General features: G+C 54.2%; 1 protein-coding gene and 1 long non-coding RNA gene across 2 annotated transcripts; one reads left to right on the plus strand and one right to left on the minus strand.

Annotated features, from left to right (window-relative positions):
- Positions 1–3,186: 3,186 nt before the first annotated feature.
- On the minus strand, positions 3,187–11,791 carry TLE5 (TLE family member 5, transcriptional modulator). Its single transcript, XM_057540736.1, has 7 exons — positions 11,621–11,791; positions 10,396–10,493; positions 7,983–8,046; positions 6,588–6,632; positions 5,851–5,913; positions 4,410–4,484; positions 3,187–4,320 (listed from the first exon to the last, which is right to left on the minus strand). Exons 1-7 carry the CDS (start codon positions 11,645–11,647, stop codon positions 4,099–4,101), a joined length of 594 nt encoding a protein of 197 aa, XP_057396719.1. The 5' UTR covers positions 11,648–11,791; the 3' UTR covers positions 3,187–4,098.
- LOC130707249 (uncharacterized) lies at positions 10,679–20,932 on the plus strand. The gene is made up of 3 exons (XR_009007148.1): positions 10,679–10,745; positions 12,340–12,514; positions 20,720–20,932. It is a non-coding gene; the product is annotated as an uncharacterized LOC130707249 (long non-coding RNA).
- The last annotated feature ends 5,748 nt before the right edge of the window (positions 20,933–26,680 follow it).

Below are 26,680 nucleotides of genomic sequence, written 5' to 3' on the forward strand. Positions count from 1 at the left end.
AGGGGGCTGGAAGAGGGGACTCCCAGAAGGGCCTGGGGTCTAGGTGGGGGGCGGGGAGTCAGAAGGGATGGGTTCACCCAGTCCTGTGCCCCAGGAGCTGGGAGCGTAGCTCTGGCTCCTCCTCCTCCTTTCTGCCCCTCCCCCTCGCCGCCCTCCCCCCCATTGCTCCTTCATTCTCTCTCATCCCTCCTCCCCATCCCCCTCCGTCCCCCTCTCTTCTTTGCTTCTCTCCCTCCTCCCTCCTTTCCCTCACCCCCCTCCTCCCTTTCGCCCTCCCTCCCTCTCTCCCTTCTCTCCCCCTCCCCCCTCCCTTATCTCCATCCTCCCTCTTCCCCTCCTCCTCCCGCCCGCCTTCCCCCTCCTCCCCTTCCTCCCGCCTCATTAGGCGTGCCCGCGGCGCGGGGCCCATTAGCGGATCAATTAGCCGAGGTCGCCGGCAGCCCGGTCGTTAAGCGCGGGAGGCCGCACCTCCGCCCGCGCCGGCTTCCCGGCCGCGATCGCGTACCCCCAGGACCCTCTGGTCTCGCTCCCCACTGCGGACTCCTGGGCCCGCCCTATACCCTCCCCAGCCCCACGGGCGGGATGAGGGGCTTCGAGGCCCACAGGGAGACCCCAGGTCACAGATGTGTCCATGGCTAGGCAGGACCCCTTCTGCTTCGAAGACCCCAGGGCGGGACTGTCGGGTTTGCCCCCCTCCCCAACGCCCTTCATCTGCCAGCAACATCAGTAATAATAATATCAGCTGACGGCTGGTGAGCCCTTGCAGGCTTTCTGCTAATCCTCGGAACCCGCTTCCCAGAAACAGATCAGACAAGTGATTTCACTTGCCTCACTCCCCATAGCTCCTCTGCCTGCTGACACCTGCTGACACATTTTGTATTTTCCTACCACCGGCCACAGGGCGGGGACTTAAGTGTCCTGTTTCCTGCTGTGTCCCCAGGGCTCAGAGTAGGGGTGCAATGAATGAATGAATGAAAAAGATGAATGAATGAATGGGTGAGGGTCTGCTAAAGCACTTTCCACGGAGTCAGTAATAGGATCTTCATGACAACCGTGGGTTCTGTGATTATACCCATTTTACAGATAGGGAGGGAAAACCAAGAACCAGAGTGGTGAAGCCACTTGCTTGGATCACCCTGCTGTGAGAGGAAGAGCCAGGATTTAAACCCACGCTGGAGACCCCATGCCCAGAACCAGTATGTGACAATAACAACCACTGTTCCCTTCCAGGGGTGGGGGTGTCCCAGAGCCTTGCTTTGGGGGGAGGGTCAGGGGTGGCCTTCAGAAAAGTGACTTCTGGGAGTCCTGGGGGATTAGAACAGGGGAGGGGGAGGGGGAAAAAAAAAAGAACACTGTTCCAGGCAGAAGGAACAGCATGTGCAAAGGCCGCTAGGCAAGGAACAGCCAGATGTTTCAACCTGGCTGCAGCCTGCTGGGAAAGAATGATTAGAGGGCTGGGTAGCAGGCCCTTGGGGTCTCCTGGGCCTAGACTTTATTCCAAGGACCATGGAGGCCAAAGATTATCTATTCTTTAAATCCTTTTTAAAAACTGTGAAATAGAACACACAGAAGAGTGCCCTGATTGTAAGCAAACAATTCGATGAATTATCACAAAGTGAATACACTCGTGTAATCAACTCCCAAATTACCATCACCCTTAGAAGTCTCCTTTGGTAACTCCACGACATCTGGTGCTATAGGTCCCTTGGGCCCGTCTTTGTTCTTTATATAAGTGGAGTCACACACACAGCATTGACTTTTTCATACCTGGCTTCTTCAGTGTTCTGTGTGCGAGATGTATGGTGTCAAGCGCAGTGAGGTCTGGTTCTTTTTCTGGCTGCGTAGTGTTCCACGGGCAGCTCATGTCACAACTTACCCTTCTGCCCCTTGATGGACAGCTGGTGGTTTCCAGTTTGGGGCAATGAGGACTAATTACAGCTGCTCTAAACATTCTTGTGGCACGTGTGTTGGGTGGATCCAGCATTCAAATCCAGGGGTATCACTGGGTGCTAAGCAGCTTTCTGAGGCAGATGTAACGATTTACACTCCCCAAGCGAGGGGCAGAGATGAGTTCTGGTTTTCAGCACAAGGATATACCTTAAGCAGGGAGTGATCCCATCTCACTGGCATTTTTGGAGGTGATTTGGCTGTAGTGGGGGAAGGGAGGGGCCCAGCAGGAGGGTCCCCCTGTCCCCTGCCTCCTCTTTCTCTCCTTAGGGACAGGAGACATTTACCCTGAGGTTGGCTGTCCATCATCACCCCTCTGTCTCTCCCTCCTTCCCTTCCTGTGCCCTTGGCCCCCATGTGAACCCACTGGATTGGGCAGACAGGTGAGAATTCCTTGGATCCCTCATGCTCCCAGCTCCCTGAGGGTGGGATTTCTGTGGCATGAAGCCCTTGTGAAGATCTTACAAAGTCCAGATGACTGTCCCCACTCTCCACCCCGCTCCCCGCCACCAGGCCCATATCCTGGGTGGGGAGCCTGAAGTTCTCTTAGTTTTTTAAATTATTATTATTATTAAATTTTTTGGCCGCTGCACGGAGCATGTGGGATCTTAGTTCCCCGACCAGGGATCGAACCCACACCCCCTGCATTGGGAGCGCAGAGTCTTAACCACTGGACCGCCAGGGAAGTCCCTGAAGTTCTTTTGACTGAAATGCCAAGTGTGCTGGGAATCACCTTTCCTGCTGGCTCCTCCTCCTGGGGTGGTCCAGCTTGGATGCAGCGGGGCGAGGGTGGGCTCCATGTGGTCCTTGGAGAGTTGAGGTCCAGCTGGGGGTCTGTGTTCTCTGATCTGGAAAAATCGTTTGTGTGCGCAGTGTGACTGTCCACGGTCTCAGCAGCTGTCTCTAACGGTAAAGACTGTCATTTAGGAGCCCTCTGGCCTGGGACTCAGAAACCAGTGACCCCTTAGCTTTTCTGAGTCCCTCTGCCTACCTGTCAAAACAGCTGGCTAGACCTCAAGCACCTAGGCTGTGCTGTGTGACCTAGAGCCTCCAGCTGGCCCTCTCTGGGCTAGGTGCCAAGTTCAGGAGCTAGACTACATTTACAAGCCGGACTCAGCTAGGACTCTCAATATCCAGTCCTGTAACAGACAAGGGGGACTCAGACTCGAAGGAAGCCCTCTCCTCCCCCAGGAAGGGAGGCACCGCGGGCAACTCGCAACACAGAGGCAGAGGCAGGAACACGGCAACCAACCTTCTCACATCTTTATTTGAAAGGCACAGCTAAGCCCACCCTCGATACAGCATTTTCACTTCTCTCCGTAGAGATCAAACAACTGAACACAACAAAGGCTGACAGTCTAAAAGGCTATATACAGACACAGGTGTGGGTGTTGCTTTTTTTTTTTTTTTTTTTTTAACATTTTTCTGTCTTTTTTTTTTTAATATCCCTTTTCTTAAAAGACAAGCTAGTATACTGGAAAAAGGAAAAATAAAAAATAAAAACCAAGACAACTTGAGTACCCTCATCTTTATTTGGGAAGGGGAGACAGGGAATTCTGGGTCGCCCACCCCACCCTGTTCCCCGGGCAAAGCTTGCTGTCCGTGGCCCCTCTTTCTTTCATGGGTGAGGGGACAGGACTAGGTGGGCGTGGGCGGTGGGAACTAGCAGAGGGTGAGTGAGTGGGAGGGGGAGACGTGGGGCGCCCAGGGCAGGGAGGGGCAGCTAGCATTGTGTTTGCATGCAGTGCCAGGGTGTGAGGCCAGGGTGTGCCCCGGGGAGGGTGGGGGGTGGGGCCAGCGGGCAGACTGTCAGTTACAGGTGTGCGAATTGGGGAAGTGCAGGGGGTGTTGGACCTCTTGAGGTCTTGCTCCCTTCTGACCTGGCCTCCCACTTGTGCCTCCAGGCCTCAGCTTGCCTCATCTGTGGTATGACCGGGTATTGACCCATTCAGGCTGCAGGGGAGGAGGAGGGAGGCTGGGAGTCGGGGGTAGGAGCCAAGTCAGGGGGTGGCACACAAGCAGGGCGAGGGCCCCAGCAGGCGGCTACCATAAATACTACCAGAGTTGAGCCAATCCCGAGCTATACTGTGTCTTACGCTGAATCTTCCTCTCTCTCCGTGTCTGTCTCCCCACCCCCATCCCAGCCGCCCACTAATCCGATTTCTCGCCATCATCCTCCTGGTGGGTGTCACCGTCATGCCCATTCTTGTCTTCCTTGGAGAGGTGGGCCTGGGAGCCCAGCGCCGACAGCGAGAGGAGGCCGGTGCCTGCACTGACCGCCGGCAGAGAAGGGGGCTGCAGCCCCACAGGCAGTGGGGTCAGAGGCAGGGCCAGAGCCTGCAGCTGGGACAGCTGGTGGGCTTGGAGCTGCTGCTGCAGGGCAGAGGAAGGGGAGCGTTAGCCCCCTTGGGCCCACCTGTCCTTCTCCCACCCGCTGCCGCCCCCGAAGACCCCAAACATACTCGGATGATGGAGTTCAGCTCAGGAGCAGTGACCTGCTTAGCCCTCTCGATGGCTCCCAAGACTTGCTGCTGGTGCTGGATGGGGACAGGGTGAAGAGAAATCAACTGATTCGCCCTGATCTTGTTAGGGCTCGTGGCTCAGAGCCCAGAAGAAGCCCCGCTCCCATCTGGGCTATTAGAGCCCTCCCTCTCCACAGCTTCCCACCCCTCCCGAAACCCCCCTCTCTCCAGCTGATTCCTTTCATCCAGCCTCAGTCTCTTCATCTGGAAAATGGGATACACAGAGATGCAGAGAAGACCCAAAGGGCTTGGTACCAAAATCTTAGGAAAAAGCTTTTGGGTGAGCCTGAGAAAGCCTGAACCACGACCAATGCCATGTGCAAAGAAGCAGAAGTGCAGTGCACAACCTGGCCAACGGTACAGGGAAGTCCTGGTTCTAAGAGCTCAGACCGGGACTGCTGGTCCAAGAGATCTGAGATCTGCTAACCCAAGCTCCTCTTCCTCCACAGCCTGGGCAGGCCCAGTGAATTCTGGCAGGGCTGGGGCATGAGTCTGGGTTCAGGGCAATCCCCCACCCTGTACCCCAGCCCTCCCTGAACGTCTGTCTCTCCGGCCATCAGATGCTAGAATCTGCCAAGCTCCTTCTTTGCCTTGGCTACCAGGGAGCCCCTGTTGTGAACGGAAACCACAAGGCTAGGTCTTCAGGGTCCTAAGAATCCCCTTCTTTGAGGCTTTCATGGTGTCCTCCTGGAATTGTTCCTGGGTGTCACCTGAGGGACCCCAATATATGGGCAAGGGTTAAAGAGAAAATGATGTAAATCTGGCAGAGAGCAGATGGGCCTTACATGACCCAGACATGTGTGTGTTTGTGTGTGTACAGAGTGGGCCTCACACCAAGAGTCTTAGAACCCCAGGAAACAAAAGAGGAAGAGTTGGGTACCTGGTTCCTCCGTGTGTCCCTGTGCATCTCTGTGTGTCTGTGTGCCGTGTGTTTATGTGTCGCATCTGTGCGTATCTGTGGCTGTTTGTATGTCTGCCTATGTGTGCTGAGAGCCCCCCTGTCCACACAGAGGCCAGCAGGGCCCCGCAGATGAACCTCAGGGGGTGAAAGACGGAAGCAAGACAGGGAAACAGAATTCTTGGTGTAGTCTTCGGCGTAGCTGACATTTTTACAGTGCAATGACTCACTGAGGCTGGGAATTCCACAGCAGGGTGAGGCCCCTCGCTCCACTGCCCTGCACCCCTGGGGTTTCTCCAACCTGGGGATTCTTCTGCACAGACTGGCTGGTGGCTGGGAGGTCCAGAGAGGGAAGGCGTGTGCCCTGGGGCACGCAGCGCGCTGCTGCCCCAGATGGCTGCAGTAGGGAGGGCCCGGGGAAAGTTCACAGTCCGTCTACCGCCTCCTCCCCGCAGCCCCGGGAGGCCTGGGGGCTCCACTCACCTCTTGGGAAAGGTAGGGCAGGACCTGGGCACAGATCCCATTCAGCCTCTTGACGATTTCAGCCTGAAACACACAGACGCTTCAGCCCTGGGCAGCAGCTGGGGCAGGCGCAGACCAGCCCCGGGAGGCCTCAGGGTTTTGTCTAGTCTAAGAAGAGGCCAGCTTGGCCCAGGGTCAGGTCAACTCATCGGGCCCACGGGCACCCAATCAGCGGCAAAAGTGGAATCTGAGGCTGGCTCTCTGCCCTGTAGGCTAAGAGCACAGGACAAAGCCACGCCCAGCCGCTCGGGGTCCCGGGCGGCCCTGGGAAGATGATGCCCAGTGCCTGACAGGTAGCCAGTGCTCCGTGGGAGAGAGGGGAAAAGGGGTGGGGGCAGCTGGCATCAGTGTTCTACAACACACCCGAGAGTAGCCTCATCAGGGCACGGACGGCAAGAGCAAGGCTGGAGGGCAGGGGGCAATCTGGGGATCCAGGGCGGCTTGGCACATCCCCCTCCCCTGCTGTTCGCAAAGGGGAGACAGTGGGGTGGGGGTGGCAGGTCCCCCGGAAAGTCTCTGCCCCTCCCCCCTCAGGGAGAGAAACCTGTCAGGGAGGCCTAAGAAAGAAGGGGGGAGGGTTCGGAGGTAACAGGATACCAGGGCAGACTTGGTGCTCAGCCAAGGGGTGGGCAAGCTCCTACCTGCCTGGGGGAGTGCCGAAGTAAGCGTGGGGCGGAGGAGGGGGGAAGGGGGCGTACCTGCTTGTGCATCTCGATGTTCAAGCCGTAGGACATCTCGTAGTACTGCATGGGGGGGGGGGAGAAGACAGAGAGAGAAATGGGGGCGGGTGAAGGACGGGGTGGGGGGGGGCTCCAGAGACAAAGAGATGGGGGGAGTGACAGAGAGAGAGAGACAAAGAGGGGGAGAAGGGGAGAAATGGAGAGACGGGGAGGGGAGGGCAGGCGAAAGAGATGGAGATGGAAGTGGGGAGACACCCACACCAGGCGCTGGGGCCCAGGTGCCTGGTGGGGCTGCTGGGAAAGCTTCAGGGCCCCAGCAGCAGTGTGGGTGCCCTGGTTTCTGGAATAATGATCACACCCCAACCTCAAACACACACACACACACACACACACACATTCCAAGGCTCCTAATCTTTTATCTTTATGTGTCTTGTCTGCGGGTGGCCCGGACTCCAGGGAAGTTTGCCTTCCTGGGTATAAATAATCGAGGATAAACAAATCCTGCTGGGTCTGGCTCTGGGGCCAGCAGTGCCCCCCCTCACGCCCCAGATCTGACCCTGCCCCTTCCCTTGCTCTAAACCGTCCCATGGCACGCCCCTCTGTCACCCCAGGGAGGGTGGGGGGGAAGCCAAGTTTGTTCCCAGGCCTTTGTGTGGTCTCCCCTTCTCTGCCCAGCAAGCTCCTACTCATTCTTCAAGACCCCAGCTGCAATGCCCCATCCTCTATGCAGCCTTTCTCAAACCGGGAGCACCCCCTTCTGGAGTCCCCCAGTCCCGGGTCCCTCTCTCTGCCCCAGCCCCATCCCTCCCTCTGAGGCCAGAGGTTCAGTGTCTGGCTCTGCTTCCCCCACAGCCTGGGAGAAGTGGGCTCTGGGCTGGACCGAGGTGCGGTGGGGCGCGGGGGTGGGGTGGGGTTGATGCAGAAATCGCCACCTGGTGGGTAGGAAACCGAGCAAGTGATTCTGGCAGTGTGCACGGGCAGGGTCTCAAATGTCAGGCCCAAGAACACAGTGCCACCCCTTCCCTCCCACGTCAGAGAGTCCTCCTCCCAGGCTCGGGCAAGGAGGGGTTAAGCCTGGGATGCCTGGACCATGGGGGCGGGGAGGGATCTGGCTGCTCCCCCAGTCAGATCCTGGCTTTCCCAGCCATTGGCTCCTTTCCTGCCAAGGACAGCCGGGGGACCTGGCAGGCCCAGACTGCAACCCGGTGGTTTGGCACCTCGGCCACTGCCTGGGCCGGCAGCCAGGCCAGCAAGACGGACTCAGCCCAGCCCGGGGGCAGGCTGAATGGAGAGCTGACCCTGACTCCTCATACACCCCAGAGGTGGCGGCCAGGGTTCGGGCAGCAGCTGCTGGTGCTGGAGGGGGATCTGGGGTCCCCCATCCCTGCCCACTGGACCCCAGGGCTGGCTTACCATCACGTAATGACGCTGCATCTCCGACTTCTCGCTGGCCAGCTTGTCACATTCGAGTTTCAGACTGAAGAAGAACATGGGGAGGGGCAGGGGCTGGGCTGAGGTCCCCCCCATTGTGCAGGGGGAGCCCCTAACTTTGGTGGGGGACAGGCAGAAGATGGGGCAGGGGGAGCCTCAGGCGTCCTAGCTAGAAAATGGGGATTATGAAACCAACCTTGCAGATCTGGGGGCGGAGAAAGCAATGAAAATAATAATAAAAATCAGAGCAAGTGCCCTGACTATAGGTCAGACAAGGATTCAAAGAAACTTTTACCTCTCCTGAAACCCAAAGAGGTCAGGGCTGTTAACATCACTCTGTTTTTACAGATGATGCAATGGACGCCCAGAGAGGTTGAGTGAACGGGCTCAAGGTCACACAGCCAGGAAGCTGGCTTCAGAGGCCATACTCTCAAGCCCTGGGGAAAACTCTCCAGCAAAGGAGGAACAGACAGACACCGCGGAGAGGCTGCGAGAGCCGAGTTGGCTGGTAGGGCTCTGGACTGGATTTACCAAGGAATCTTCAAAGGCACCCAAGCCCCTCTTGTGGGTCCTGATTTCCCTAGCGGGGGGGCATAAATTTCCACCATTGGATAATAGAGATGGTGACCACCCCCGCCTCTCTCAAGCTCCCCCAGGAAGGATGAGCTTTGGGTATTTCTCAAAGGCCCCTCACGAGGGTGTCAGGGTGACAGGTAGAGAGCTGAGAGCACAAACTCAAGCCAAATAGACTGGGTCCAAAGTTCAACCCTGCTATTTTGATGCTGTGTGACTCTGGGCAAACCCCTCTACCTCTCTGGGTCTTGGTCTCCAAGTCTGTTGAGTTCCAACCCCCGAGGGTGAGGTGGTGAGGATGAAATGAATGAAGACCAGAAACACTCTTAATGCTGGTATTCAGTAAGTACCCAATACAGACTTAGTTGCTCTTGTAGTCACCCCAGGATACTGGAGTTTCACTCCGCCAGACTGACCACGACTTGTATACCCCGGTTGGGAGGACAGCCACAGTTGGTTTCTCCAGTTTTCTTTAAAAATGTGCATTTGTTGCCACCATTAAAAACAAAATCAGGCAATTTCATTCCAAACTCTGCATCTCTGGCCCTTCCTGAAGGACTGGTGGATACTGTGTGAGCCCCCAACATGGTAGGACCCCTCAGTGTAAAGCAGGAAGCCCAGGTCCAGCGGATGGAGACTCCAAAGCTCAGAGGGGGGTGTGGCCTACCCGAGGTCACACAGCGCTGTGGCAGCAATCTGACCCTCGGTCTCTGGAATTGGATCAGCCCCAGTGCTCACTGTGACATGGGCATGAGCCAGGCAGGGGGGTGGTGGGGGGGGGACACCCCCAGAGAGGCTCAGAAAGGCCAGGCCTGCCAGGCAAAGCCCCTAAACCCTCCACATCACAGGACCAGAACAAAGTTCCTAGGCCTGCCCTTCAACCATCTGTGCCTCAGTTTCCTCATCTTTGAAATGAGCACAATGATAGAACAGCAGGAAAGATTAAACAAAAGGATGTATGTTCAGTCTTCAGCAAATGGGGAGAATAGGAAGTACCCCCAAATAACAAATATATCACTGTTGCCAATTTCTTCTTGGAGAAAACTCGGCATCCTTCAAAGAATACTTTTGTGTGGGTAAACTAAGGTCCAGAGAGGGCCCAAGACCCCACTGGTATTCGTGGCCATGGACCCCCTTTTGATTCCTAGGCAAAGCCCCCCTCCGTAGCAAAACCTTGAGAATCTGCATTCTTCAACCCAGAGATTGGGTACAAATCTCAGTTCTGCCACTTCCTTGCTGTGCAACCCCAGGAAATTCCTATCCTCTCTGGGCTTAAGTTTCTCTAAGTGTAAAATGAAGACAATAATAGTTCCTTTCTCTTTAGATCTGGCACATTGGCAAGCCCTTTAGAAATGTTAGATTCAGTTCTGGAAAGAGAATCGCCTTTCTGCTGGCTGGCAGGAAACCTTTCTCCAAAACTAGGCAGAGAGAGATAACATGCTACAGATTTTGGTGGGGGGGTGGGGAGGTGGAGGGCCCAACCCCAACTCCAGCTGTTGGGAGGTCTTTTATCCAATGCAGATTGGGGTGGGGGTGGGGAGAGGGGCTCTGACACCAGACAGCTAAGGCTTTGGGCAAATTATTGAAATTTTTGTGCCTCAGTTTTCTCATCTACAAAATGGGACTGTCTTAAAGACTAAATGAATTTCATATCGGCAAAGTGCTAAAGACAGTGCCTGCCACCTAAGACATTCAACGCCTCTATTTTTCCGGAGCCTAGATATATAGCAGGGGCCACAACCTCCGCTGCAGGCTTCAGTCTTGCCATCTGAGCAGGGGGCTCCAGCTTCTCCCGGGGCAGGCACCACCAGCCCCAGCTCACCTGTGGTACTGAGCCTGCAGCAGCTGAAACTCATCTTTGATGCGGTCGCAGGAGTCCGAAGTGGTGAATTTCAGTTGCTGGGGGAGGTGCGACGAGCCCTGTGGGGAAGGGGCGGCCCGGGTCAGGATCCGGTGGGGCCGCCACCCACCTCTCTCCCCGGCTGCCCCGAGGCAGAGGCCGGCGCAGCTGCAGCGTCCCCCCGCCCCCCCCGCCCCACTTCCCGGGCCCGTGTTTACAGCCCCCGGAGCGGCCCCCGCCCGCACTTCCTGCCCCCGCCTCTCCGCCCGAAGCCGAGGGGGGTGGGCGCGCCCGGAGGCTCTCGTCCCCCGCCCCCCCACCAGGCTGTGGAGGTGCGTTTGAAGGCCCGCCCTTGGTGGGGGGCAGGGTGCGCCCTCTACCGCGCCTCCAAAGCGCCGAGAGGGGGTGCACGTCTGAGCGCCCCAACTGCCTCTGGGAGGGGGGAGAACGCGTCCTAGAGGGTCCCCCTCCCCAAGCTGGCGGCGTGGGAGGGGGGGATGAGGCTTCCTTGCAAACTCCCCTTGGGGGAGGGGCCTCTCTAAGCACCCGAAATCTTCCGGGGGGGCCCACCACCCTAGATTCCTAACACCCTTCCTCCGGGCCGCGTTCTTCCGGGAGGGGTGCGCCTCCGGTCTCCCCCCACTCCCAGGCCCCGAAAGCAGCCCCGGCGTTAGAGGTGCCTGGTGGGGCTCCCGGGGCGCCCCAGGCCCGAGAAGGCCTCCGAGGCCCAGGCTGGCTTGATTGGGGGGGGGCACAGGGCCCAGGGGCTGGGACCGGGGCTGGGGGGATCTGATCCGGGATCTGGAGGGGACCTGGCTTGGGAGCTAGGGGGGTGCTCTGGGCCCGGAAGCTGGGAGGGGGACCGGGAGCTACGGGGGATGGGAGGGAGCCCCGGAGCTGGGGGTGGGGAGTAGCGCTGGGCCCAGAGCTGGAGGGGACTGGGCCTAGGAGGTGGGGGGGGAGACGCCGAGCTGGGAGCTGGGGGTGGGGGAGGTCCGGCTGGGATCTGGAGCAGGGGGCGCAGGGCTTGGTCCTTGAGGGGTGCGCAGGGCCCGAACCTGGGGGAGGGAAGGGTCCGGCTGGGACTGGGGGGACCGGGCCAGGACCTGGGCGGACGCAGGGCCCGGAGCTGGGGGGATGGCCCGGCCGGGAACTGGGGGTGCCGGGCCCGGATGGGGGGGGCGCCGGGCCGGCGGGCCCCGCTTACCGAATGCCTGCTTTGTGGAAACATCATGTCAGTCGCGGCGGGGGGCGCGGGCTGCGCCCCGGCTGTGCGCCCCGGCTCGGGCTGCTCGGGGCGCCGGGCGGCCGCGCCTTTGTCCCGGCGCCGATCGGCAGCTCCCGGGGCCGCCGCCGCCGCCTCCCGCGCCCGGCCTCGCCCGCTTCCTGCGCCCCCTCCCCGCGCGCCCGGCCCCGGCGCGCCCCGGGCCCCGCTTCCTGCGCGCCCGCCGCCCCTCCCCGCCCCTCCCCGCCGCCCGCCTCCCCGCACGCCCGGCCGCCGCTCCTATTGTCTAATGGCGGCGACGCCGGCAGTGGCCACGGCCTCGGCTGAGCGGAGGCTCCGGCTCCACCTGCTGCTGCAGCCGCCGCCGCCGCTGCTGCTTCCCGGGCCCCGTGCGCGCCGCCGAGGGGGGGGGCGCGCGCGCCCGGGGAGGCCCGCGGATCCCCACCCATCCGCCTCCCCCGGGCCGGCCGGCGCAGTGACCTTGGGCCCGGCGCGCCCCCGCCTCGCCGCGGCCCCTCCCGGCCGGGTGGCCCCGGCAGCCGCCAGGGCCTCGGTTTCCCCATGTGTCAGAGCCGGGGGGCCCGGCTGCCCCCATCGAAACCGCCGGCGCAGTCATGGCGCGACCCGGACGCGTGCCAGGGACATGCTCTGTAACCTTGGCTCACGGGCTGTTCTCTAAGCCTTGGTTTCCTCTTATGTAGAAAGGAGGTGGTGATACTGCCGACTTCCTGGGAGCCATGCCTTCAACACACATTTATGGAGCGCCTACTGTGTTCCAGGCCCCGCTCCAGGACGTGGCGGGGGGAAGGGGTACAAAGTCCCGACCCTGGTGGAGATGACATGAGACGGCAAACACATGAACCAAATCCCTGGCAGGTCAGAAGGTGGTAACAGCTATGGAGAAAACAAAGCAGGAGGGAGGGCTGGGAAGGTGCGATTTTTCACAGGCGGAGGTCAGAGGGGGCCTGCTTGTCCTCTAAGAGGGCCCAAAGGTGAGAGAGAGCGAGCGAGCCAGTAGTCTGTGGGGGTGGTGGCTTATTCAAGTAGGCAGAAACGCCAGTGCAAAGGCCCTGAGGCAGCACTGTGGCTGGCACGGGGTGGGGTGCTTGGGAGGAGATGGGGGCAGGGAGGCAGCAGCTTCCTGCATTCACGAAGGGGCGCTGCTCCCAGAAGGGCCTGCGCTTGGGTTAATGATCTGCCGTTTTGGTCTGGAAATTCCTAATAATTTTTGAACAAGGGGCCTCACAGTTTTGTTTTGCAATTTTTGAACAAGGGCTCTGCAAATTCAGTAGCTGGTGATGGGACCGGACAGATGGTGCAGGGCCTCGGGGTTTGTGGGAAGGACTTGGTCTTTTACTCAGTGAGGCCAGAGCCCTGGAGGGCTGTGGGCAGAGGAGGGACAGGACTGACTCAGGCCTCGGAAGAAGCTGTTGAAGTAATACACGTGAACCCCCAGCAAGTGCTAAATAGACAAGCTCTTAATTATCACTATCACCATCAACTATGCACCTTGCCTCCTGGATGGGCCTTGGGCTTTCCCATCTGTAGTTAGGACTCTGGTCACCTTTCCTGGGCAGAGGAAGGGTTAGGACTAAGTTGACATGAATAAGCAAAATTGAAGACCCTTCCACCCAAAAAGCCCTTCAAGATAAAACAGTACTTTAACACCGTATGTTTTTTTTTTTTTTCCTGTGGCCACCCAGTGTGGCTTGCAGGATCTCAGTTCCCTGACCAGGGATTGAACCCAGGCCATGGTAGTGAAAGCCCAGAACACGATATTTTTTTTTTTTTTTTTTTTTTTTTATTTTATTTATTTATTTATTTATTTATTTTTGGCTGTGCTGGGTCTTCGGTTCGTGCGAGGGCTTTCTCTAGTTGCGGCAAGTGGGGGCCACTCTTCATCGCGGTGCGGGGACCGCTCTTCATCGCGGTGCGCGGGCCTTTCACTATCGCGGCCCCTCCCGTCGCGGGGCACAGGCTCCAGACGCGCAGGCTCAGCAATTGTGGCTCACGGGCCCAGCTGCTCCGTGGCATGTGGGATCTTCCCAGACCAGGGCTCGAACCCGTGTCTCCTGCATTAGCAGGCAGATTCTCAACCACTGCGCCACCAGGGAAGCCCACGATATTTTTTAAAATAAAAATTAATGCCAAAAATTCATCACGAGCAAGATAACACATTAACTAAGACAGCATCTTGGACTTCCCTGGCGGTCCAGTGGTTAAGATGCCAGGCTTCCATTGTAGGGGGCCGGGTTCAATCCCTGGTCAGGGAACTAAGGTCCCGCATGCCACAGGGCATGGCCTAAATAAATAAACAAACAAACAAATAAATAAATAAAACAGCATCCAGTGGGGCCAGAGACGAGTTAGGAGGATGCAGGGTCTCCCTAGTCCCGATGCCCTAAGAGAAAAAGCACAAAATTTTAGAAAGTTTACTATTCCTGGGGAATTCCCTGGTGGTCCAGTGGTTAGAACTCATTGCTTCCACTGCTGGGGGCATGGGTTGGATCCCTGGTCGGGGAACTAAGATCCCACAGGCTGTGTGGTGCGGCCAAAAAAAAAAAAGTTATAGAAAGTTTACTATTCCGAATGGTTCTGGAATATGCAGACCTCACAAATCGTATTGGGGTCCCTGAGTGGAACGGGCTACAGAATTTTCAGGGCCCAGGGCCAAATGAAAACGCAGGGCCTCAGGTTCAAAAAGGATCAGGAATTTCAGGATGGTGACAACAGAGCATTAAACTAAGAGCAGGGCCCTTCCTTCAAGTGCAGGGTCCTGTAGGACTGCACGAGTCACAGGCCCAAGAAAGCAGCCCTGCTCCCAAATCTCCCCACTCCCACACAGGGACCAGACACCGTTTCTCCTAGGAGGCCATCTGCATCTAGGCAGGCAGCTCCAAGTATTAGGGCTCTTGGTGACCATTTTAGCAGACCCTAGACTTGGGTGGGCAGAGATGGACACAGACATCTCCAGTACAGTGGGGTCAGGGCAGGCCTTTCACCATGTAGTAGAGAAGCCTGGAAGTGTGACCCAGACTATGAATAAACCGACCCACCTGTTTAATTAATTAATTTATTTATTTTTGGTTGCGTTGGGTCTTCGTTGCTGCGCGCCAGCTTTCTCTAGTTGTGGTGAGCGAGGGCTACTCTTCGTTGCGGTGCGCGGGCTTCTCACTGCGGTGGCTTCTCTTGTTGTGGAGTGCAAGCTCTATAGGCGTGTGCACTTCAGTAGTTGTGGTGCACGGGCTTAGCTGCTCTGCAGCATGTGGGATTGTCCTGGACCAGGGCTCGAACCCATGTCCCCTGCATTGGCGGGCGTATTCTTAACCACTGCGCCACCAGGGAAGTCTCTGTTTAAGTTTTTATTTATTTATTTATTTATTTTTAAATTTTTATTGGATTACACTGTTGTGTTAGTTTCAGGTGTACAGCAAAGTGAATCAGTTGTACATATACATATATCCACTCTTTTTTTAGAATCTTTTCCCATATAGGCCATTACAGAGTATAGAGTAGAGTTCACTGTGCTATATAGTAGGTCCTTATTAGTTATCCATTTTGTATATAGTAGTGTGTATATGTCAATCCCAATCTCCCAATTTATCCCTCCCCTGCCTTACCTCCTGGTAACCATAAGTTTGTTTTTTACATCTGTGACTCTACTTCTGTTTTGTAAATAAGTTCATTTGTACCCTTTTTTTAGATTCCACATGTAAGTGATATCATACGATATTTGTCTTTTTCTGTCTGATTTACCTCACTCAGTGTAACAATCTCTAGGTCCATCCATGTTGCTGCAAATGGCATTATTTTGTTCTTTTTTATGGCTGAGTAGTATTCCATTGTATATATGTACCACATCTTCTTTATTCATTCCTCTGTCGATGGACATTTAGGTTGCTTCCATGTCCTGGCTATTGTAAATAGTGCTGCTATGAACACAGGGGCGCATGTATCTTTTCGAATTATGGTTTTCTCCGGTATATGCCTAGGAGTGGGATTGCTGGGTCATATGGTAGCTCTATTTTTAGTTTTTTAAGGAACCTTCATACTGTTCATACCAGTTTACATTCCCACCAACAGTGTAAGAGGGTTCCATTTTCTCCACGCCCTCCTACCTGTTTGAGTTTTTACCATGAACCAGTCTCTGCTTTAGCATTTTAACCCTGGGTACTACCATTATGCCCATTTGAAATATGGGGAAATTAAGGCACCGAGAGGTTAAGAGACTTGGCCAAAATCACATAGCTGGTGGGTGGCAGCACCACGATGTCAGCCCAGGTCCTGGGGCCCTTGATCGCTATGCAGTCCTGCCCCTCCAGGTGGGGCGTGAAGGCAAGTCATGGTGGGAACACTGACTGGAGAGGGCCAGGACCCCAGATGATGCAGGACCCTGCATTCTGCACTGAGGAGTTGGGCTTGTACCTGGCGGGCACTAGGGAGCCATGGAAGAGTTTAGAGCAGGGTTTGTCAGTCTGTACTCTCAACATTCTGGCCCGAATCATTCTCTGGTTGGGGGGGGGAGCGTCCTGGGCACTGTGGGGTATTGAGCGGCATCCCTGGCCCCCACTCACTAGGTCCCAGGAGTGCCCCCAGTCCCAAGTGTCCCTCAGGGCAGAATTGCCCCCAGCTGAGAAGCCCTGGCTTAGAGCAGCAGAGAGAGACCACCAGGGCGAGTGGTAGAAAATGCTTACTGGTAGTGGGAATGGATGCAGATGAGGCGGGAGGTCAGGAGACCAGGGGGGATCCCCAAACTAAGGCTCAGGAGAGGTGCAGGCTGGGCCGGGCCCGCTGTGTGGAGGAGCTTTTGCGGGTAGGAAGAGCAGAATGCCAGCAAGTCAGGGAAAGGCAGGGCAGAAGGCTGCGGCCCAGGAGGGAAGAGTCTTCATCGTATAATTAATTTGGGGGAAACCGGGGCTTTTGAAGATCGTACTGTCTGGGAAGCTGCCATCCCACACCCCCCAGCTCCTAGCCATCACCACCTCCTTGGGTCCACATCCTGATCTTTCCTCTCCCTGGGGTTCTTAGGGCCACATCTGGGGCCAAGTTGGGGCGGGGATCTGTCTCATGTATCCAACAGCCTGAGACCAGCCTCGCGGCCTGCTTACAAATGAGCGCTGGGCCCCGCGCCTCCAGGGCAGAGCCAGGCGCTGGCTGGCGCATGATGGATGGGGCTGCAGGGCCATTAATCAGAGGCGGGGGAGGAAACAGGTGGCTGCGGCGAGCACAGGGACCTCCCTGTGACAGGCCTGGTGGAGCTGGGGCCTCAGCTGTCCGGGCCTGGGTTTTAGCCCCTGGCTGCCATAACCTGGCTAGGTGACCCCAGGGCAGTATGAGTTTACTGCTCTGTACCCTAGTGCCCCCCTCTCCAAAGGGAGCTGTTATTCATTCATTCCCTCAGTAAACATTTATTGCACCTACTGTGTGCCAAGCATGGCTCTAAGTGGAGGTTTATAGCAGTGATTAAGGAGGACAAAAATCCTTCCCCTTGCAGAACAGACAGGCTTTAAATACTTGACTCAGGTCCTGCCCCTCCTCTGCCCACAGCCCGCCAGGGTCCCACCTCCCTCGGGGTAAAAGCCCAAGTCCTCCCCAAGGCCCTGCAAGACCTGTCCCGTCCCCTCCGTGCCCTCCCCTCCTTCCTCTCTCCCCCTCGCTCACTCTGCTCCAGACACAGGGGCCTCCTGGCTGTTCCTCCAACACACCAGGCCCGGTCCTGCCCCAGGGCCTTTGCACTGACTGTTCCCTCTGCCTGGAAAGCTCATCCCCGCAACCCAGTTTGGCTAATTCCTTTGTCTCCTTCCAGTCTTGACTTAAATGTCACCTTCTCAATGAGTCTGTATTGTGACCTTCCTATTTAATTCTGGCAGGGCTGGGACAAGGATCAGTGTACTTTCTAGTAAGGCACTTTCTTCAGGCGTAGAATTTAAGACCAAAATCTCAGTCAACAAGATAAATACCATTTTAGTGCAATCGATTTTTGAATTGTGGTAAAATACACATACAATTTACTATGAGAGACATTTAATACATTCACAATGGCGTGCAACCATCATGTCTATCCAGTTCCAAAACATTCCATCGGGAATTCCCTGGCAGTCCAGTGGTTAGGACTCCGAGATTCCACTGCTGGGGGCCCAGGTTCGATCCCTAGTTGGGGAACTAAAATCCCACAAACTGTGCAGTGTAGCCAATAAATAAATAAAATTTATAAGGAAAAGAAACCATTCCGTCACCCCCATAAGAAGCCCCATCGCCATTGGCATCCCCCCACCCCGCCTCTCCAAACGACTAGTACACTTTCTGTCTCTGTGGATTTGCCTGTTCTAGACATTTCATATAAATGAATCATATACTATGTGACCTTTCGTGTCTGGCTTCTCTCACTGAGTATCATGTTTTCAAGGCCCATGCACATTGTATTGTATGTCAGTGCTTCATTCCTTTTTGTGGCTAATGTTCCATTGTAAGGATGGACCACATTTTGTGTATTCATTCATTCGTCTGTTGATGGACACTTGGGTTGTTTCCACTTTTTGACCATTGTGAATAATGCTGCTGTGACCATTCATATATAAGTTTTTATGTGAATGTATTATTTTATTTCCCTTGGGTGTAGACCCAGAAGTGGAATTGCTGGGTCATAGGGTAAATCCTATGTTTAATTTTCGAGGAATCACCAAACTATATTCCAATTGCATTTTACATTCCCAATCGCACTGCACAAGGGTTCCAATTTCTCCACATCCTCGCCAATAATTGAAATTGTCCTTAAAATATATATATATATATATATATATATATATATATATATATATATAATACCCATTCTAGTGGGTGTGAAGTTGTATCTCAATGTGGTTTTGATTTGCATAAGGCAATATTTGAACAAATCAAAAGTAATGAAAAAATTTCCACGATGAACAAAATTTCAAAATTTTAAATAAAAACAGGATCCAGCCCGTCACTTGCACCACCAACTTTACTTGATTCCCTCTTCCCAGCCCTGTGGCAGCTGCTCCTTGTCCCCCACCCTCCCTAACTCAGTCATGAGGTCAATGAGGGATTTTAGTTCCCCGACCAGGGACTGAACCCACACAGCCTGCAGTGGAAGTGCCGAGTCCTAACCACTGGACTGCCAGGGAAGTGAATGGGGGAGGAGTGGGATGAACCAGAGGGGAAGATGCAGACTGGGGTTCAGATCCTTTGCTGTGCAACTTCTGTGCAACCTCCAAACCTTGATTTTCCTTCTCCATAAAGTGGAAACCCTCTATAAAAAATGGGGACCATGGCAGGAGAGTGACCCAGCAATTCCACTCCTAGGTATATACCCAAAAGAATTGAAAGAGCAAGGATTCGGGGACTTCCCTGGTGGCGCAGTGGTTAAGAATCCGCCTGCCAGTGCAGGGGATACGGGTTCGAGCCCTGGTCCAGGAAGATCCCACATGCCGCGGAGCAACTAAGCCCCGTGCACCACAACTACTGAGCCTGCGTGCCACAACTACTGAAGCCCGCGCACCTAGAGCCCATGCTCCACAACAAGAGAAGCCACCGCAATGAGAAGCTGGTGCACTGCAACGAAGGGTAGCCCCCGCTCGCCGCAACTAGAGAAAGCCCGCGCGCAGCAGCGAAGACGCAATGCAGCCAAAAATAAAATAAAATAAAAATAAAAAGCAAGGATTCAAACAGATATTTGTACACCAATGTCCATAGCACCATTATTCACAATAGCCAAGAGTGGAAACAAATCTCCGTCAACAGAGGAATGGATAAACAAAATTAACCATCTTACCTGTTTTTAAGTGCACAGTTCAGTGGCAATAGGTACATTCACATTGTCATGCAGCCATCCCCACCATCCATCTCCAGAACTTTCTCATCTTCACAAACTGAAACTCTGTCCCCATGAAACACTCCCCATCCCCTCCCCCAGCCCCTGGCCCCCACCAACTATTTTCTGTCTCTATGGTTTTGACTCCTCTAGGACCTCCTATGAGTGGGATCAGACAGTATTTGTTCTTCCGTGTCTGGCTTATTTCATTCAACATCCCTTAAAGAAGCCCCGTCCCCATGAGCAATCACCCCACCCCCCTCCCCCAGCCCCTGACAACCAGGAATCCACTCTGTCTCTGTGGATCTGCCTGTTCTGGATGTTTCCCTTCAATGGAATCACACCCTGTGTGTCCTTCTGTGTCTGGCTTCTCTCACTGAGCATCCTGTTCTCAGGGTCTATCAACATTGTAGCGAGTGTCAGTGCTTCTCTCCTTTTCATGGCTGAGTGATGTTCCCGTGTGTGGAGGGACCACCTTTTGTTCATCTATTCATCTGTTGATGAAACGTTTGGGGTGTTTCTACTTTTGGGCTATTGTGAGTAGTGCTGCTGTGAATATTCATGTACAGATTTTCATGTGGACACGTATGTTCATTTCTCTTAGGTAGGTACCGAGGAGTGGAATTGCTGCGTCAGATGGAAACTCCAGGTTTAACTTTTAGAGAAACCACCAAACTGATTTCCACTGTGGTTGCCCCATTTTCCATTCCCAACAGCCCTGGAGGAGGGTTCAGATCTCCCTACATCTTTGCCAGGACTTATTATTGCCCGTAACTTTTTTTTTTTTTTTTTTTTGGCCCTGCACATGTGCGGGATCTTAGTTCCCCCAACCACGGATTGAACCTGGCCACAGCAACAAACAATAGTGATGACGCTGAGGATGGCACAGACTTCCTGCATGCTGGGAACCCGTCTAAGTCTTCTTTACGCATTTATTTACTAGTAACCCATTTTGCAGATGGGGACAAGAGAGGCTCAGAGAGAGTGTGACCCATCTGGAGGTCACCAGCCTGGCAGGGGCTGGGAACCCAGGCCTCTAGGCCTTGTCACTGCCCCCCAGGGCTGAGCTTGACAATAAGTGTGTTTTGTTTTTGTGCTTTTCCTTCTCCCCGGAGCTTCTGGCTGCACCCTTGGGAGCCTGGCATTGGCAGGGCCGGGAGCCACTGTTGGGGTGTTTAAAGGCCTTTAAAAGGTGTTCCCGGGGGACTTCCCTGGTGGCGCAGTGGTTAAGAATCCGTTTGCCAATGCAGGGGACTTGGGTTCGAGCCCTGGTCCGGGAAGATCCCACATGCCGCGGAGCAACTAAGCCTGTGAGCCACAACTACCGAGCCTGCGCTCTAGAGCCCACGAGCCACAACTACTGAAGCCTGCATGCCTAGAGCCTGTGCTCCGCAACAAGAGAAGCCACCCGATGAGAAGAGTAGCCCCCACTCGCCGCAACTAGAGAAAGCCCGCAGCAATGAAGACCCAATGCAGCCATAAATAAATAAATTAAAAAAAAAAAGAAGTGTTCCCAGCCTTTCCCTGGGGCTGCGTGGTAATTAGGTGGCGTGATTAGGAGGCCACCCCCAGCAGGCGTGTCTCTGGGGACACCTGGGGACATCTGGGGACTGTGGGGAGCAGGGAGGCACGGCTGCCCACCTGGCCTGCCCTTCAGAGGCCCCCACTGCCTCCTCTGAGATACCTAAGGGCCAAGTGCTAGCTGCAGCTTTGCAGCTGGTGGGCTGTGTGGCTCTGGACAACTCTCTGTCCCTCTCTGGGCCTCTGCTTTCCCATCTATGTAGTAGGGGAGGTATAGTGCAGACCCCACAGGACCTGCACCGCTACCCTCGCTCCCTGGTGCCTAGATCCCTCCACCTACCCCGCCCCCAACAAAATAAATATCCTCTTCGTTCTAAGAGGCCAGGGTCTACTAAGCTCTTTCATATCCCCAGTGCTGCTCCAAGCCCTTGAAGTAGGCATGATATCAGTCCCATTTTACAGCTGAGGAAACTGAGGCCCAGGGAATTTGAGAAATGGACTCAGGAACACACAGCCTATGAAAGGAAGAGCCAGGATTTAAACCTCAGTCACCATCCTAAGACCACCAGCAAATATTTCCCGACATGCTACTGAATGTGGGCAACACTTTTAGTGTTTTGCATGAGTGCTATGGAATAAATGGTGTCTTCCCTACAACAAACTTGTGCTGAAGCCCTGATCCTCTGTGGGCTAGTATTTGGAGGTGGGGCCTTCGGGAGGGGGTTAGGGTTAGATGAGATCATGAGGGTGGGGCCCTCATGGTGGGATTAGTGTCCTTATAAGAAGAGGAAGAGGCCAGAACTATCTCTCTGCTATGTGAGGACACAGCAAGAGGCGGCTCTCTGCCACCTAAGGAGAGAGCTCTCACCAGACACTGACCCTGCTGGCACCTTGGTCTTAGACTTCCAGTCTCCAGACTGGTGAAAAAATAAATTTCAGTTGTTTAAATCAATCAATCTATGGTGTTATGTTATGGCAGCCCAAGTGTAGTAAGGCAATGAGTTATGTGATTTAATCCCCAGAATAATCCCAGGAGGATGTAGCTATAGCCTAGGAGACCCAGAGGCTCAGAGAGGGCAAGACACACCCCTAAGGTCACACAGACAGGAATTGACAGAGATGAGATTCCAACTCCAGTCTGGCTAGTTCTGAGTCCCGCCTGTGCCTGTATGTCCCTAAACTTCCCCATCCCCACCCCCACCCCAAGCCAGTCCTGGGAGGCAGTGTAGCCTCCTGGTTAATAGACAGAGGTGAGTTCAAATCCTCACTCTGGCCTTCTACTTGCTGGGTGACTGGGACCAAGGCATGTCCTCTGTCTGCACCTCCATCTCCTCATCGCAAACAGGAGTCCTAACAGTTCCAGAAAGTTGTGAGGATGGAATGAAATGAGATGTGAGGGTCCCTTAGCTGGGCATTAGCACAGAGTAAGAGCACTTGGTAAAAAAAAATTATTATTTCTTTCTTTCTTTCTTTCTTTCTTTCTTTTCTTTCTTTCTTCATTGCCACACCATGCGGCATGCGGGATCATAGTTCCCTGACCAGGGATTGAAGCCATGCCCCCTGCAGTGGAAGCATGGAGTCCTAACCACTGGACCGCCAGGGAGTTCCCCAAAAACATTTTTTTTAATTAAAAAATTTTTTAAAATTTAAAAAGAGCACATGGGCAGCTGTCTTCTCTGAACCTCAGTTTCTTCTTCTATACAATGAGCATAATGTCAGTACCTACCTTTGTAAAGTGCTTGAGTCAATGACAGTAAAGGGCTCAGAACAGGGTCTGGCGCCAATGAATGCTTGATATACAATAATTTTTTTAAAAGTTCATAAATTCAAATACATTCACCAACGTGGAGACACACAATGCCCACGGACACACACACGCACCACGACCCCTCCTGCCCAGGGATGAGCCGATGAGTGGCTGCTTTCTCTACCAGTTGGGTTGTCCACCCTGGTTACTGCAGAGCTCCCCTGCCTATTTGCATTAAACGTAAATTAACTGAATGAAAAGAAATTTAAAAATTGAGTTCCTAGGCTGCACAGGCCACATCTCAGGGGCTCATTAGTCACTGGGGCTGGTGACCATCGCACTGGACAGTGAAGGTGCCCATTATCGCTCAGCACAGCAGGATATTCTATGGAGAGCATGGTCTCGAATGTTCTAGAGCAGTGGTTTTCAGCCAGGGGTGATTCTGCCACCAGGGGACACCAGGTGATGTCTGGGGACATCTGTGGTTGTCACGAATGGGGGGATCCTGGCATTGAGTGGGTGGGGGCCAGGGAGGCAGCTCCACACCCCACAGAGCCCACGACAGTCCCCCAGAGGATGAGCCGGCCCCATGTCAGCAGTGCTGGGGCGACCCTGGGGTAGGGCAATGGATCTCAAACCTGTCCCCAGACCGGCTTCCTCTGGGAGGTTGAAGGAATACAAAATCTCTGGCCCTGCCCCAGCCAGGACTGCTGCTCACATTTTACAATGCACACAGCTCGGCCCAAATGTCCACAGTGCGGGGCGGGCAGAGGAGGGTACCCTGGACTAGAGCTATGGGAACCACTTCCCCTACACCGTTATATTATTACACTGAAATTGATGGAAATGAGATGAAATGAAAGACGCATGTCCGCAGTTGCCCTGGCAACCTCTCAGGGGCTCAGTGGACACAGGCGGCGAGGATGTTGGGCAGCACCGAGTTAGAATACTGCCATCCTGGCGGAAAGTGCTGGTGGGCAGCGCCCCGTCGAGACCCTCCCCAGGGTGAGGCCAGGCTGGCAGCGCTGGCTGCACTCCCTGGACAGGGGAGCGGAGGCCGCGGTTCCACGACCGTCCACATGGGGGCAGCGTGTCCCAGGACCTGCGCCCCGGGAGGGAGGCTGAGCAAGGAACCCTCATGCCCTCCGCTCGCACATCCTTGGGGAGCGCCCACCGTGGGCCAGGCTCTGGGCTGGACACGGTGCTGCACAACAGACAGACTAGTCCGGTTAACCCCCTCTGCGCTTGGACACTGGTGCAGGTCATCCTCTGTGCGGGGCCGGCCTGGGCACTGTGGGGTGTTGAGCAGCCCCTATCCAGTTGACGCCGAAAACCCCCCACAGTGTGACAACCACAGAAGTCCCCTGACATCTCCCGGTGTCCCCTGGGGGCAGAATCACCCCCCCAGTCCTGACAAGCAGAAATGTCACCAACATTGCTGGCCGTCTCTTGGTGGGGCAACATTACCCCCAGTTGGGAATCACCATTCCAGTGAATCAACTCATCACACACATCAATATTTAAATTATGAAATAAGATGCAGTCTAAGGAGTTCCCCAGTGGCATAGTGGTTAGGATTCTGGGCTTTCACTGCCGTGGCCCAGATTCAATCTCTGGTGCGGGAACATCCTGCAAGCCATGTGGTGTGACCAAAAAAAAAAAAAAAAGTAAGAAAAGGACATTAAAAAAAAAATACTCAGTCTATAAGGGGGGAGGGGGGTTTCAAACTTTTTTGACCATGACATCTTCAGCCAGTAAAACTTAATTAATTAATTAATTAAAAAAGGTATGCACACATGCTTAGGACACACATTTAAATACAGACATCACCCCAATAAAAGTTGCCCAAGATAACAGTTGCTGTTGCCCAGCATGAAACATTGTATTTCCTATTCTGTATCACTGAAAATAAAAATGTGGGTCATGACCCACTAAATTGATTTCTCGACCTGCAGATGGCCAAAAGCAATGACTCAGAGTGCAGGCTGGGAAGGACCCAAACCAGAAACCCTAACCCTGAAGCCTGTCGACCTCAAGCAAGATAGCTTTCTGCTGGGGTCACAGCATGGAAAATGGTCAATGGCTACTGTCACGACCTTGACACATCTTGCAGACACAACGTGGATGGAGGCTAGGCATGGAGAGCTAGTGGCCCGGCTGCACATATATGAAGTTCAAGAGCAGGTCAAACTAATCCAATGAAGACATGGGCAAAGGACTTGAGTAGACTTTTCGACAAAGAAGTTACACAAATGGCCAAGAAGCGCTTGAAAAGATGTTTGACATCATTTGTCATCAGGGAAATGCCAATCAAAACCACAGGGAGATACCACTTCACACTCATTAGGACATCTATAAAAAAAACCAAAAAACAAACAAACAAACAAAAAACCTAGAAAGTAACCACTGTTGCCGAGGATGGGGAGAAATCAGAACCATCATGCTCGGCTGGTGGGAATGGAAAATGGTGCAGCCCCTGTGGAAAACAGTCTGGCAGTTCCTCAAAAGGTCAAACATAGAATCACCACATGACCCAGCAATTCCACTCCTAGGTGCATGCCCAGGATAATTGAAAGCAGGGACTCAAACAGATATTTGTACACTTGTGTTCATAGCAGCATGATTCACGATAACCAAAAGGTGGAAACAACCCAAGTGTCCATTGACAGATGATGGATAAACACAACGTGGTCCATCCACACACTGGAAGATTATGCAGACTTAGAAAGGAAGGAAATTCTGACACTCGCTACAACATGGATGAACCTTGAGGACATGATGCTCAGTGAGAGAATCCAGACACAGAAGGACAAATACTCTCTGATTCCACTCACAGGAGATCCCCAGAGGAGTCACATCCACAGAGACAGGAAGTAGATGGTGGGGGCCAGGGGCTGGGGGAGGGGCTGGGGAGTCAGTGTTTCACGGGGACAGAGTTTCAGTTTGGGAAGATGAGAAAGTTTTGGAGATGATGGTGGGGATGGTTGCCCAACAATGTGAATGTGCTTAATGCCAGCAAGCTGTGCACTTAAAAATGATTGAGGGTGAGTTTTACATTATGTTTATTTTACCACAACTAAGAAAAATTAAGTAAAAAATGTAAAACAAAACAAAACAAAACCCAAGGCTGGTTGGGTGGGGAAAACAGAGCTGGATACAGACAGTACCATCCCACGTAGTCAGGGCTGGGATTGCCAGGGATGGGAGAGGAGCAAAGACATTGCCTGAGCTTAGGGCTCCCAGAAACTACTGGATTCCCAGTTCAATGTGCATAGGACATTCTTATAGTAAAACCTTATTTGTTGCTTATCTGAAATTCCCACTTGTCTGCACATCCTGTGTTTTTTTTTTTTTTTTTTTTAATTTTGGGGGCTGAAATGCAGTTTTTTGTTTTTGTTTTTGTTTTTTTTTTTTTTAAAGATTTATTGATTGATTGATTGATTGCTATGTTGGGTCTTCGTTTCTGTGCTAGGGCTTTCTCTAGTTGCGGCAAGCGGGGGCCACTCCTCATCGCGGTGCGCGGGCCTCTCACTAACGCGGCCCCTCCCGTTGCGGAGCACAGGCTCCAGACGCGCAGGCTCAGCAGTTGTGGCTCATGGGCCCAGTTGCTCCGCAGCATGTGGGATCCTCCCAGACCAGGGCTCGAACCCGCGTCCCCTGCATTGGCAGGCAGACTCTCAACCACTGCACCACCAGGGAAGCCCACATCCTGTGTTTTTATTTGCTAAACCTGGTTGGGAACTCCCTGGTGGTCCAGTGGTTAGGACTCAGCGCTTTCACTGCTGAGGGCTCGGGTTCGATCCCTGGTCGGGAAACTAAGATCCCACAAGCCATGGCTCACCCAAAAAACAAAACAAAACAAAACAAACCTGGTTAGTCCAGACCTGGTTTGCTCTGTGCCCACTGGCTGTGCCCACTGGCTGTGCCCACTGTCCTGGGATCT

This window comes from Balaenoptera acutorostrata, chromosome 2 (genome assembly GCF_949987535.1).
Source record: "Balaenoptera acutorostrata chromosome 2, mBalAcu1.1, whole genome shotgun sequence".
Taxonomy (NCBI): domain Eukaryota; kingdom Metazoa; phylum Chordata; class Mammalia; order Artiodactyla; family Balaenopteridae; genus Balaenoptera; species Balaenoptera acutorostrata.

Coding starts and splice junctions, on each gene's coding strand:
- TLE5 (XM_057540736.1), bottom strand. CDS start 11,647: ATGATGTTTCCACAAAGCAGGCATTCG. Junction 10,494..11,620: donor TTCCACAAAGCAGGCATTCG/GTAAGCGGGGCC, acceptor CCTTCCCCACAG/GGCTCGTCGCACCTCCCCCA. Junction 6,633..7,982: donor TGCAGCGTCATTACGTGATG/GTAAGCCAGCCC, acceptor CCCCCCATGCAG/TACTACGAGATGTCCTACGG.